Source organism: Muscardinus avellanarius, assembly GCF_963383645.1.
Source record: "Muscardinus avellanarius genome assembly, chromosome: 9".
In the NCBI taxonomy this organism is placed as follows: Eukaryota; Metazoa; Chordata; class Mammalia; order Rodentia; family Gliridae; genus Muscardinus; species Muscardinus avellanarius.
Genome location: NC_137795.1, coordinates 68,039,086 through 68,052,680, shown reverse-complemented (window position 1 = coordinate 68,052,680; position 13,595 = coordinate 68,039,086). Strand labels below are relative to the sequence as shown.

General features: G+C 49.3%; 1 protein-coding gene across 1 annotated transcript; it reads right to left on the bottom strand.

Moving 5' to 3' along the window:
* Positions 1 to 9,431: 9,431 nt before the first annotated feature.
* Positions 9,432 to 13,381, bottom strand: DLX6 (distal-less homeobox 6; the record flags this gene model as incomplete). The annotated part of the gene is made up of 3 exons (XM_080701060.1): positions 9,432 to 9,683; positions 11,498 to 11,691; positions 12,943 to 13,381. 3 exons carry the CDS (start codon positions 13,379 to 13,381, stop codon positions 9,432 to 9,434), a joined length of 885 nt encoding a protein of 294 aa, XP_080557186.1.
* Positions 13,382 to 13,595: the final 214 nt, after the last annotated feature.

The window sequence follows — 13,595 nt, the reverse complement described above, 5'->3', positions numbered from 1 at the left end:
TTGCTGGGATTTCTCCCTGGTGAAGCTTTCTAGGTGGCAGACGGAAAGCTTTTTGCACTTTTTGCACTTTTTGCAGCAACCTTGGCCTATGTTTCATCTTTTGCCGTGTGTGTGTGTGTGTGTGTGTGTGTGTGTGTGTGTGTGTGTGACCAGAGCTACAGACCAGGTCCAGAGCTGTATCCCCAGGTCTCAGTTGTAGGTATCATTCTGGCTGGCTGGCCTATAGTCCACCTGACTCTATTTCCCTAGGATACCAAGGAAACTCAAGTGTGTTGGAAATTACAAGATGACTGAAATATTTTACCGCTAGGAAGTCAGCAGCAATAAACGTGACAAAAGAGCCTTTTAAAAGGGGGTTGCTGGAATATAAAAAAATTACATCCTGTCATCTGAGGATTTCTGAGGAGAGTCTTCCAGGGATGGGAGACTAGACCTGAAAAGGCATGCTGTGTGCCCAGAGGGGAATTTACCTGTGTGTTCTCCTCTCCCTTCCTCCTTCTGTTCTACTCTCCCCCATAGCCATTCTGTCTCCTCTCTCTTCCTTCTCTTCTCTTTCCCTCTCTTTCCAGAAGGGACATCAAACCCACTCGTCTGAAACAGCTTGGGCATTGGGGTCTCCTCTGCCTGTGGTAGCACCCTGCGAGGTCTGGGTGTGGAGCTCTCCCTCCCCTCTCTCCAGGCCCGGGAGGCTGCATTTCTCTGTTTTTCCCTCTCTGGTGTTTGCTCCAGCAGTCCTTCTTGGAAGAGCCCAGTGGCTAGGCACCCTGGGGACGGGGTGAGGTGTGGAGATGGCGCCCCATTTTGTTTTGTTTTCAGGCTGACAGAGAATCGGAAGAGGGAAGCGATGAAGGTATACACTTCCTGCTTTTCTTTCTTTGCTTGTAAGGATTTCGGTAGTTTCCATTACACCAAAGCCGGTGCTATATTCTGGCGACTCAGGCTGGGAGAAATTCGGGAGACCACGGTTTGGGAGCCGGGCTTTTGCCGTCTGGCGCCTCTCCCTGCCCTAGGGCGCTAGTTTGGGAAGATGGGGGGGGGTGCACATCCCTAACATTTCCCACCCACTGATTGCCTAAGACTGTCAAGAATGTATTAGGAATATGCTCTTCTTTCTGCGCAGGAGAGGGTAGATATTTTTAGCTGTCCCGTCCTGTCTCGACCCCCATTCCTGGTGGAAGAAAAGGGGTTCCCTTCACCACCTTCCATCGCCAGGCAGATTCAGTTTCTCCAGGGGAGAGACGAGGGAAGCTCTTTAATGACCACCCTGCACTCCACAGCTTAGAGGCTGTCTGTTGTTAAGGACACTAGGGCCTGGTTGCAGCGCGGCGGGCTCAGCGCTTCGCAGACTCAGACTTGGTTTCAAGATTCCTTCCCCTGTGCTAACCTCGCCGGTTCCACTCACAGCGGCCTCTTCTCTCGTACGGACGGCTTTTTTTTTTTTTTTTTAACTTGGTCCGGGAGCTGTGAACAAAAATATTCTGGAAAACCAGCCTTCAGCGGGCTTCCCTGGCACCATGGGGATTCTCCCCGGGGAGTTTAATTCCCTGTACTCCCGCGCCCAAGGATGTAAAAATAACAGATCCTCAGCAAAGTCTAAAAATATCTGTGATGTTTCTCTCGCGCGCCCTCCCTCCTGCCTCCCCCTCTATTGTTTCTTCCTATAGCTAACTTATACCTGCACCTTTCCCTAGAATATTCCCGGACTTCGCGCTGGGCGCCCTCAATTCCTGACCTGTCCGGTCTCTACTTGCCTTGCTCCCAGTCTAAGTGCTTCCACAATAAACCAAGACCACTCCAAGATTAATTTTCTTTTCAGTGCACCTCTTCATCCCAAATACATCCAATCGCAACCCTCATCTTCAGACGTCCTTGCAAAGCCTGGAAAGCCCAGGACATTCTGGCAGGTCCTGTGCGACTCCTCCGTGCCCTGCCCACCTCTCCGGCCCTCCAGTAAAAGATCAGATAAATTGGCCTTTGTTTGAGGCTAGGGTTGGGCTAGGCAGATTTCTGCCCTTTCCCTCCTCCCCCCCCCCTTTTTTTTTCCTGGCGGCCACCTCCTTGTGGGACAAGAGACGGCCTGGGGATCCGAGAGAAGCAGCATTCCTGTGGGTGCCTGGCGGCTCCAGTGCTGAGCCACAGGGCCTGAGACACACACACAGAGAAGAACCCGCAGACCTCGCCGCCCTTGATCTCGCTTTCTTGCTCGCTCGTTCTCCCTCCCATCGGAGCACCCACCCGGGAGCCTGTCCACCCACATTCGGATCCACCCAGGGCTCGGCCTCGGGCAGGAGCGCGCTGACCCACACAAAGATGCACTCGCACCCCCTCCCGGTGGCACAGACCAGGCCAGCATCTCCCCGCCCCTGCCAATCCTCTCTCTCCCGCCCCTTATCCCACAATCCCAGACGCGCCGGCTGGCCTCCTCCGGCTCCTTTGATCCCACCCGTCCCGGCCGCGCGGTCCTGGGGAGTCGCCCACGGCGCGCCACGGCCAGGCAGCTCTCGCCTCCTCCCCGCGCGCGGTACGCCTCACTCCCGCGGTGTCAGCGCTCCATCTCCTGAGCTCCGCGGCCCAGGACGCTGCCCCCGCACACCCCCACCTCCTCAGGTCTCCCCCAGATCCGGAAAGAGAGACCTTTAGGAGTACCCAGCCGCCTCCTCCGCTCCCCAGCCCCGCAACCCCTAAGATCGCGCGCCTCCCTCTGGCCCCGGGGCTCCGGCCCACCTAGAGCTCCGGAGCACCCACGGCTGACACAGCCTGAGGGCAGGAGCCCCCTGGCACCTCTGGGGAGCGCGCCACGCCGGCGGATCTGCTCGCGGTCCCCCCCTCCACCCTCACACCCCCTCCCGTAGCGCTGGGTGGAGGCTTCCGAGGAGGCCCGGAGCTCGGAGAGAGGGCGCTGCGGCTCTCTGGCTCTAGCCCTCGGCTCGCGTTCCCAGGTTGCCCGCGGACCCTGCAGATGGCACTTGGTGGTTTTTTTCTTTTTTCAACCCTAGCCCAGTCACAGCAAACTTTGGGCCTCCGAAATAGCCCAAATAGCAGTGGCACATGTGGGATTGGTTAAATATTTTTTTACGCAGCCCTGTCTCTTTCCCCCCACCCCACCCCCACCCCCCTGCATTTTCTTCTCCTTTGACAGCTTTTAGATTCTTTGGTGGAGCAGGGGAGAAAGTATACCTTGCATCTACTGCTAGGGGTGGGGGTGGGGGAGTGGGGGGCCTTCCCTTTCACTCATCCAGAGCTGCCGGCTGTAATGTAATAACCTGTTTTATAGGTCGGGCTCTAACCGTGAAGATAGGAACTGAGGGAATTTACACGAATCTCTATTTAAAGGAGATGAGAGTGCTGTTTTGTGGCAATTAAATGTTTCTGCTCTTTTGTTCGCTTGGACTTCTTATTTACTTCTGATTTATGAGGACCCGAAGGAGTCTCTTTGCCAAAAGCGCATGTATTATTGAGTCTGTTCCACATCCTAAACCGAGATTTATATAAAACCGTGAAATACCACACATTACGACCTTTCACCACAGGAAGGAAAAATGGCTTCATAACATCATTCTGCACACACACACACACACACACACACACACACACACACCACGCCATCCTGGTTTCAGTAACATTCTTTGCAATCTCCACCATAAGCAGTCTGGGGGGGGGGGATGGTAAACAGTTCCTAAGCTATTATTTATTTTAAAGCATATTTTTTCTCTAAAGGTGTGAAGGCAGAAACTGCCCCTGGAAGCTTATTGTCATCCAAGGACTATTTCTGACACTTGCCACTTGCAAGGTGGGGGAAAGAGGGGCGGGGGAAGAGGCAGGATATGGACTCAACTTTCATCCATAAACAGGGGTCACTAAACAGGGGACATTTCGTTATTGCCCTTAAATTCACGGGAGCTAGGAAGACTGCTTGCCACCCTGCAGGGTGGCCCTGGTTGGGCAGCTCCAGGGGCTGTGAGGTGGTGGGAGGAGGGGAAAACCAGCACATGCTGGCCTAGGGGCTGGAAAAAGATGCCCAGGAAATTCTCTGTGCTCCTGGTGGGAAAAAATGGAACTCTTGGGGGGATATAAAGGCTTTAGGTATCCTTGACAAGGAGGTCCCCACCAGGAACCAGAATTAAAGACTGGAAAAAAGTCTCCACAGGGCAGGGTTCATTCTTTTAGAAGCAATAGCTAGAATCCCTAGAGAGCCTAGATTCTGAGGCCAGTACAGTACAGTCTCCCTGCTCTCTCCAGTGTCTTCTGCATTCTGTCCCCCCCCCTCCCTCTCTCATCTATCTCTCCTCCATTACTTCCCCACTCCATGATCGTTCCAATTTTAAGAAAGTGACCAGGCTCTTTAGGTTTATTATGGCAGGCAGTGAAGGAAAGCACTGGACTGGTTTATATGGGGGGTGTTAATTAATAGATGTTAATGATGGGATTAAAGCCAATAGTCAGCTAAGCAAACTGGAGACGACAGCTTCCCAGTCAGTGGGCTAAATTTAATTAGTAGTAATTAATATGTTTTCTGATCTCCTCTAGGACTCTGCCTGACTTTTACACTGTAAAAGAGAGTGGAGATGGAGCACAGAAACGCTTACAAGCACCCAAGGTGTCTTGCTTTGGTGACAAGACAGATTGCAAATTCATTTAAGGAAATGTTCATAAATAAGACACAGGCACATTCTGAGGTGGCTTGGGTGGAAACAATGGTGAAACTGACAAATGTTCTTTGCTTTGGGGGAGGGGCAGTTTTTAAAGTAGAATGCTTTGGGAGACAGAAAAAAGGCAGGAGGTTAAAAAAAAAAAAAAAAAAAAAAGAGGAGGAGGAAATTATTTCAGACTCCAGGCAGCAGCAAACACTGCAGCCCTTGCAAAGATATCAGCCCTACCCTATTGGAGATTTGGACACGTAATGCTTCAGACCACTGATTTGCTATTTTCTTAATTCTCGCTCTTCTTTTTCCATATGAATCAAACAGTCTTTTGTCCTTCAGGGTTTGATTTGATCGCTACTGTTCACATTTCACTTTTGTATTTTCCTCTTCCTATACCATTACTCATTGAGTGCCCCGTGAAATTACAATCGTACATTTTCAACTCAGCAACCCATTTGCAGTGCAAAAATAGGGTCTAAATAATGGCTGAATTAGCCCTACTGGACAGTTTCAGATGTAACACTCTGTAATAATTATATTGCAGGCTGGATTAGGATGCTATTATCATAATCTGGACGTTTACAATTATCTGTAATTTGCAAAGATGCGCCAGGTCTTGATTACAGCAGTTTTTTTTTTTTGTATCACGCTAACCATCACTAAACAGTGACAGTAATAACAGCTAATTTTGCTGGCAATATAAGAGGTGCTGGGGTGTGCAAACAATTTCACACCTGGATGTGCTCACTCAACCAAGAATATAGAGAAAGAGCTTCTGCCCTGAGACTCAGAAAAATATTCTCCTCTGCTTCGGTTCAGTATAGATTTCTAGACCCTGATCATTGCTTAAGAGATGTTCACTGGGGGTAAGTTTTTATTTCTTACATACTTCAAGGCACAATTCATATTTCTCTTCTCACACTTTCCGAGCTCTTTGTGCTGTTGTTGTAATTTATCATGGACTACAACTTTGCTTTGTAGATTTTTCAATTCTGACCTGTTATACCCCTCGAACAGTAAGAGTTGTTGTTCGTTCTGGTGAGTAAAAGGACTCCCGTGCGAATGGAATCCTTGAGGACCTGATTTCTCTTTCTTGCTTTTTCTGTGCTGTTGATGTATTTGCTGCCAGCTTGTGCCTGGAGACTGGGAAAAGGAGCAGATTTCTTTAAGGTGTGGAGGGAGCCTGAGATTCCAAGCTAAAGTCTATTTGAAAAACCGTTACAGCTAAGCCTAAGTGAACCCCATTTACATGTGGCCCTGGTTTTAGGTTTTGAGGCTTCAGGAGATCAAACGGAGCTCCAGCCAGGACTCCTTTAGAACCATAGATGCAGACACTTAAAAAGACAGGTGTAGTCGGAATCTCTGGACTTTGTAGCTCCTTCAACATCTTTCTCCCAGTTGGGGGAAAGTTTCCGGAATAACTGGCCTCGGAAACCTTCAAGGCTGCTTTTCAGAGCCTTTGCCTCAAGCTGGTGTGTGTGTAGGGGGTGGGGATAGGTTGGGGGTGGGGAGCATTTGCGGCTCTTGGAGCTTATTTTCCAAAGAACCCAAACGCTGCGACCAAACGCTGTGGTGTCGAAGGGCGCCACGGGCCGAGTCGTAGAACCCAGCTGCGGAGCCAAGGAACCAGCCCGGTTCAGGAACGTGTCAGGAAGACTCCGGCAAAAAGCTGTGCGGGTCTATCTATAGATGACGCTGTTTCCTGACCCTGTGGACGCTAGGAACAGCTAGAAATGTCCATTGTAGAAGCCTGAGAAATCTTTGGCTTCTCCACCCAGTGTAGAAAAGCCTTTCTCCTATGTCAGGAACCTTTGGACTGCGTTGTGTCAAAAGATAATGAGATGCTTATTGGCGCCGAGGAAAAATTGTCTCCCTATCCCTCCCACCCCCAATCCGCGCAGCCATTGTTCTTTCTTTCTCCTTCATTTTTTTTTTTTTTTTAATGGGAAATAAGGTCAGAATTCGGCTTTGGAACCCGAACTCCGCAACCTCCCGGGAAGTTCGAACGTGGGGAGGCGTTGTAGGCACCGCACCGCGACTGGGCGCTGCCTTTCGCCCACGCCCCTCCTACCAATCCCTCCCCCGGGATTCGGGATTCGGTTTACTATGGGGTCAATACATTCTAAAGAGCAAAAATATTAACCCTTGAGGTTCAGATGATCCATCGGAAGCCCAGTTCCGAGGACAGTTCTAAGGAAGATTGCTTGGCAGAATTTGTTAATTAAACTCATGTTGGCAGATAAAGGGATCCATACAGATGCGTCAAGACAGCACCTCTATGTTAACATACTTTTGCTGGGTTTCAGAATTACGTGCACTCACAGTGGTTTGGCATATATCTGGTAAAAAAAATTTTTTTTAAGGAAAAATTAGTGTTGGTTTCGATGTATGGTAGCTTTCCCTCTAACGTAATTTGAATAATTCAGCAAAGCCCCACTACCAGCTGTACTTCTGCAGCCTCTTCCATTCTTTTCAGCATTATAATTTTGGTTAATTTTCAATTTTAGGTCCTACGTCTCTGCAATTTGTGTATGAATAACAGAATAATTTCCCTCTTTTGTTTCGCCTTTCCTGTTCCTGAATCTAAATAAAGATGGCTTTTTAGTATTAAAAGTGGAAGAAAATTACAGGTAATTATCTTTGACGGTAAAAACGCTGTAATCAGCGGGCTACATGAAAAATTACTCTAATTATGGCTGCATTTAAGAGAATGGAAAAAAACCTTCTTGTGGATAAAAACCTTAAATTGTCCCCAATGTCTGCTTCAAATTGGATGGCACTGCAGCTGGAGGCTTTGTTCAGAATTGATCCTGGGGAGCTACGAACCCAAAGTTTCACAGTAGGAAGGGGGAAAAAAGAAAAGAAAACATTTTTCCTAATGTAACAATACGAATGCTAGAAAATGACAAGACTGATCGGTTTTAAACCATTCTGAAGACTGACTGAGCGTGGAAGTTACTCAACAAAAAAGGAACGGGTATATTGGTAAGTAGTCTTTGCTTTGTGTCTAATTATAGTGACTGTCCTTTTGCACGACTGTATGTCGCTGTCATTATATGGAGCACTCTGAGTATCTCTATTGACTTCTGATAAATGGCTCAGTGGTTTCAAGGTTCATAATTTGAAGGATGCCCAGGTCTGTAGCCATTAATTCTCACAGTATGGGGCTTCCTGCTTGTATGACGAAAGGACTTTTCATTTTCATTATTTCTTTGCTTTCCACAAGATCGGAAGGATGTGTTTCATCCAAGATAGTACACTTTTTTTTTTTACCTAGCTAGCTTGCAGTGGGTTTTATACATTAAGAAGGCATAATTGTGCACTTTATGTTTTTTCTTTTATTCTTTCCTTGTTGTTAAAAAATCTGCTTCCAAATGAAGACAAATAAAGCTGTATTATTTTGGCTGAAAAGAGAGGCAAATATTCACAGAACTAGAAACTATTGGATGTTTAGAGGTTAACCTGGGGATAGGTCATTCTAATGATTTTTTCAATGGACAAATGTGTAGAAATTATAACAGAAAGTCAATATGTAAAAGAAGTTGAGAAAACCTCCATGCTAAATGTTACTTAAGACAAAGGCTAGTGGTGAAAACTGACATCTTTGGAGGCACTTGATGTTTATATATAGTTCTTTCCATATTAGGAAATAGAAATTCATTTAAGTGTGATAGAAAAATATTATGGGAGGTAGGAGGAGGTATGGGAGAGACAGAGGCGCACAGAGAAAAATACAGGACACTCCCCGCATTTTGTGGCTTTTACTCCATATATGAAAGAAGACAAAAACATACAAAGTATATATACAACTAAAATTGAACAATATATACAGAAATGTTTCTTGATATAAACGTCCCTATTAGCTTCGTGAATGCCAATTCACCTAGTAAAGGTGTCAAAGCAATAGAATGGTGATTTTGGTTGTTTCCTGATTCCAGTTCAGGGTTTGGGCACGGGGTAGGGAAAGAGCATTTTTCTTGTTGCTGTTTGTATTTTAAATGAATTATCATTCTTGGTCATTGCATTTTGATAAAACATGCAGCGTTCTCTTTGTGGCAATGTTACAGCCGATTCTTCCATTTTCTTTAGAGAAGGACTGTTATGTGAGGGTTTTTTCTTTTTCTTAGTCTGGGATTGGTAAATAAACACGCAGGAGTCCAAAATGCTTCTCTTTCATCATGTAATGTCTTAAGCTCATTAAACAAGTAAAAATGCTGCCATGTTTGCGCAGATTCTTCTGGCTGGGGAGGGGGGAAGATGTCTGTAAAAAAAAGTCATTTTGATGGATACTCCCAAAGAGAAGAGGAGGCTCAGAGCCTAGATCCCAAGGGGTAAGGGAAAACATCCTTACAGTGAGCTCTGGCATAGAAACCAGTCTCTCTCTTTCTTTCCTGTAAGATCAACTATTAAGGTTGTTCAAAGAAGATAGTAGATGGGGAAAGAAAAGGGAGAGAAAGAAAAGGTAGAAAGGAGGATAAGGAGGGAGGAAAGGTAAGGAGGGAGGGATGCAAAGCAAGAGTAAGAAAAGGAGGAAGGAGAGAGGGAAAGAGAGAGAAAAGGGGAGGGAGGGAGGGAGGGAGGGAGGGAGGGAGGGAGAGAGAGAGAGAGAGAGAGAGAGAGAGAGAGAGAGAGAGAGAGAAATGACAATGCGACAGCCCCCCAGAAGGCTTCTGGCCACACATAGAGTTCTCCTGAGCCTGCTCCTTCGGCTCTGTTTGGCAGATGCAAGCAGGTCCTGGATCCTCCTTGCCTTGTTCAGACGTTCCCCTCCGTGTTCCCTCAGACAACTCACATCATCTGTGGTCTCTGCATTGTGTCCTGGTGTGGTGAGGAGTACCAGTGCGAATAGCCGGGCATGTAGCTGTTGGGGGGCATACTGACGCCCTTGGCTGAGGCTGAAACGTCCCACACTGGAGGCAGCGCTGGGGAGCGCGGTGACAGGGCTGCGGAGCCTGGGAGGGGATCGCTCTCATGAGGGTTACTGCCCTGCTTCAGCAGTTTCTTAAACTTAGAGCGTTTGTTCTGAAACCATATCTTCACCTGGAAAAAAAAAATACATCAATCATTAGGCTCGATAAATGGTGAACTGGTGCCTCTAGCCTCAGTTCAGGCTCAAGAGCAAAAGCAATATTAACACACACACACACACACACACACACACACACACACACACACACACACTACAATGCCAAGAAGCCAAGTCCCTGCCTCTCCTCTACCTGTGTCTAGTCTCCTCCAGCCCTCCTCCCTCCAACATTACATATATCCATCTGCATACCTAAAGTCCTTAAGATTCTTGAGTTGGTATAAACAAGAATAAAATAAAAAGAAAGAAGATAATATAACTGAATCCAAACTTGATGGGAAAGGATTTTTAAAAGAGTACTTTTCAAATGCACCTCCTCTGATTGTTTTTATACTTGCCAACCCCCAAACCTGGCATCTCTATGCATGTACAATGAGCATATAACCATGAAAGGACTAAAGCCTGTACATTTATAAGTAAATATCTTGAACATATTTATGCATATAGTACCGATGACATAGGCTGTGCTTTGAGTATCTTTTTTCTAGACATAGAAATATCCCCATGATCCCTTCAGGGATTAAGAATTGCACCCCCCCTCTTCTCTATTTTGTGGCTTATTCAAACCAGGGTCAACAATCATCACTGGATAGTTAGTGTAATGGCTAAAAGTAACTGTGAATCCAGAATCTGAGATGGAGGCATATCTAGGCCAACATTCCAGATATATGTTATCTGAACAAGGAAATTCTATGGTGCAGCTTCCTTTACCTTTAAAATTCCTGGAATCTGCTTTTCCAAGACTAATACAAGTCACTGAGCAGCTGGGATCCCTTCATATCAAACCCCAAATATTTTCAGTGGCAATATGGCAAGAGAAAGCAGGCTAAACTGAAAAGAAGAGCTTAATGAGCATCTGTCTTAAGGCACCAGATTTCAGTCCCCAGCAATCCTCTAAAAACCTGAAGCCCCTTCCTTAACGAAGATCACCCATCTCAGATGAGGCCTACTGTCCCATATGCAGCTAGACTAATTGATAAGAACAAAACTGCATGACCCGCGTCCTAATATACCCACCTAAGCCCCTTCCTGTGAAATCTGAAATGTCCTGTGTGTCTTTCAGATAGGACTAGCGAACTTCAGCAACTGCATTTAACTGTGGTGTCACCTGCTATAATTTGGAGAGTTATTTCTTTTTATATTCAACATTGCCATTGCTCCCCCCAAATTCCAGAGAGCTCCAAGGAGGTACGTCAGTTAGCTTGCACTAGCTTGTCACCAGGATGATTTAACCACTGAGCTTGGGATTATCTTCAGAAAAACCCACCTTGCCCATCCTATGATGAATAGTCTGCTCACGGATGCCTTTACTAAACCCCACGGGCACCTGACTTTCCCCTCCTCATTTCATTTTGTAATTTTTCTTTCTATGTCAATGAATTGAAATTCTTATTAGCTCCGAAGACCCACAAAAGCATCCTCAAAACCAGAGACCTTAGTCTGCCTTCTGGCCAGTACACATTTTTCTCCTAAACAACTGTTGTTTCTTGTTGTCTTGCTCTGGAATAAGATGTGATTGAATTATGAGTTTGGTCACCAAAGTATGCTAGGCTGGGGTGGGATCACAGAGGGTTGGGTAGGCATGCAAATTCAATCCAATGTTCAATACCAGGTCATTTATTCCAAACTGTGACTGGAGCAAAAGCATTTGTCATTAAGCACCTCCATCCTTGATTGACTAGGCCAAGAATTCTTCCTGATGTGCTCCCTGCCCCATCTGCAAGCCGGATCAGCATTTCCGGGGGTACTTAGGCTTCTCGGGAATTACCTGCGTTTGTGTTAGTCCTAAGGAAGCAGCCAGTTCGGCTCTCTCCGGAAGGGCCAGGTACTGAGTCTGCTGAAAGCGATGGTTTAAAGCCTGGAGTTGCAGGCTGGAATAAATGGTCCGAGGCTTTCGAATCTTTTTCCCTTTTCCATTGAACCTGATTTCCCCGTTTTCAATCACTGTCGTTTTTTGTTGATCTGTAAGCAAACGGTACAGAGGAGCGGTCACCCGTAGGCCACTGCTGCGTGAGTCTCCCTGCGCCGAGGCCGGGCCTGTATCGGGGTTTCCCTAAGCCTAATAGGGGCATCCTCGAAGTATCCCCTCACCGCCCTGGCCTCTGTGGGTACACCGTGCCAGTGTGTTCCCGGTAGCCGGAATAGCTTCTCCTGGATCTGGTCTCCGACCCCAACCCCCAACCGGGAGCTGCGACAAGACCTAGGACACGCCGGAGGCCCTGGGGCAACCAGCGGCTGCCGCTGCAGAGGCGGCGCCCGCGGCTTTCCGGGGAGCTCGAGGTTGGGAGACGCCTGCGCTAGGCCGAGAGGGGCTCCTTAGCTTGGCTTTAGTGTCCCCAGGGTTTGCTGGAGCCACCGGGAGAGGGAGGGCTGTTCGCGACCAGACGACTGGATGTCACCAGCTTCGAGCTGGGTGCATCAAACCCCTTGGCCTCTTCGAAATGATTCTGCTGAGAGGGACCCAAAACCCCAGACAAAACACAACCAGGCGCCCAGACGAGCCCCCGGAGCAGGCTGCGTTTCTCACGACAACTTTGTCCCCTCGGGTGCTGAGAACTCTCAGCCCGTGGGCCTCTGCTTCACCTCCACGAACAAAGGAGCGTCTAACATTGTACAGAAAACCCAGAGGAGGGGGCTCGGTCAGGGTGGGGGGTGGGAGCCGCCTCAAAGCCCATATTGGAAAGAGCCCAATTGTCACTAGTTTAACCAGAGCCGCAGGCCACGCCAGCTTCCCTCCAAGTCACCCGAGGCGCCCCGGGCGCCCCACGCAAGTAGGCCACTGCCTACCCAGCGTGGGCTGGGAAGCAAAACACGTTCCTCCCTTCTGGCCCAGAAATGTCCCTGGTCCTGGCAAAGGCGGGTTGCAACCCGGGGGGAAAAAAAAGCAAGCAAAGGGTGCAGGGAGCCCGCGGGCTGGAGCGCGCCGCGCGGACCGACTGGGGGAGCGCAGCTCGCGCCCAGCCCGGCTCCGCGGAACCGCGCCCGAGGCCGGGAGCCAGGCGGGCGGCACGGCCGGGAAGCCCGGGGCGGCGGCCGGGCCCGGAGAGGCCCGCGGGCTGGCGCCAGGCGAGCGGGCGCGCACCGGGCCCGGCTGGGGGCGCGCCGGCCGCCGGGGGGAGGGGGCGCGGAGGCCCGGCGTGGAGGAAGTGCGCGGGGCGGGCGGTGCGGGGCAGCTGGGAGGCGGGAGAGCGAGCTGCCCCAGCGGCCTCTCACCTGTGTCGTCCCCTCGCGTCTGGGCGGCCGCGCTGCTGTTGTGGTAGGACTGGAGGTAAGGGCTGTGCTGCGAGTGGCTCATGTAGGGGTAGGCGGCGAGCGAGCGGTGGTTGTAGGAGTTGCCTCCGCCCGACGCGTAGGGCGAGCCGTGGTGGTGGTGTTGGTGGTGGTGGTGGTGGGAGCCGGCCGCCGCCGCCGCCGCCGCGGCCGAGTGCAGGCAGTGCAGAGGGTAGTGCGCGCCTGCCATGGCCGGGGAGCTCTGCTGCGAGTGCGGCTGCGGCGGCGGCGGCGGCGGCTGCTGTGGCTGCTGCTGTTGCTGCTGCTGCTGCTGCTGCTGTTGCTGCTGTTGCTGTTGCTGCTGCTGCCCGAACTCCATGAAGGCGGATTTGGACGAGTCCTGGCCTTCCAAGCCGTCAGCCATCGTAGTCATGGTCATCATCAAAACTTTGGGGGCTGGAGAAAGCCTTCTCCCGGGTTTCCTCCACCCTCCCCCACTTGGCTCGCTCCGCTCTCCCCTCTGCAGCCACCTTAGCTCTTGGGATCCTTGCAAAAAAAAAAAAAAAAAAATTAAAAAGAGGGGGCGGAGGTGGTTCTCCCTCTCCCTCGCTCTTCTCTAATATATATAGATATATATATTTAATATAAAGAGATAT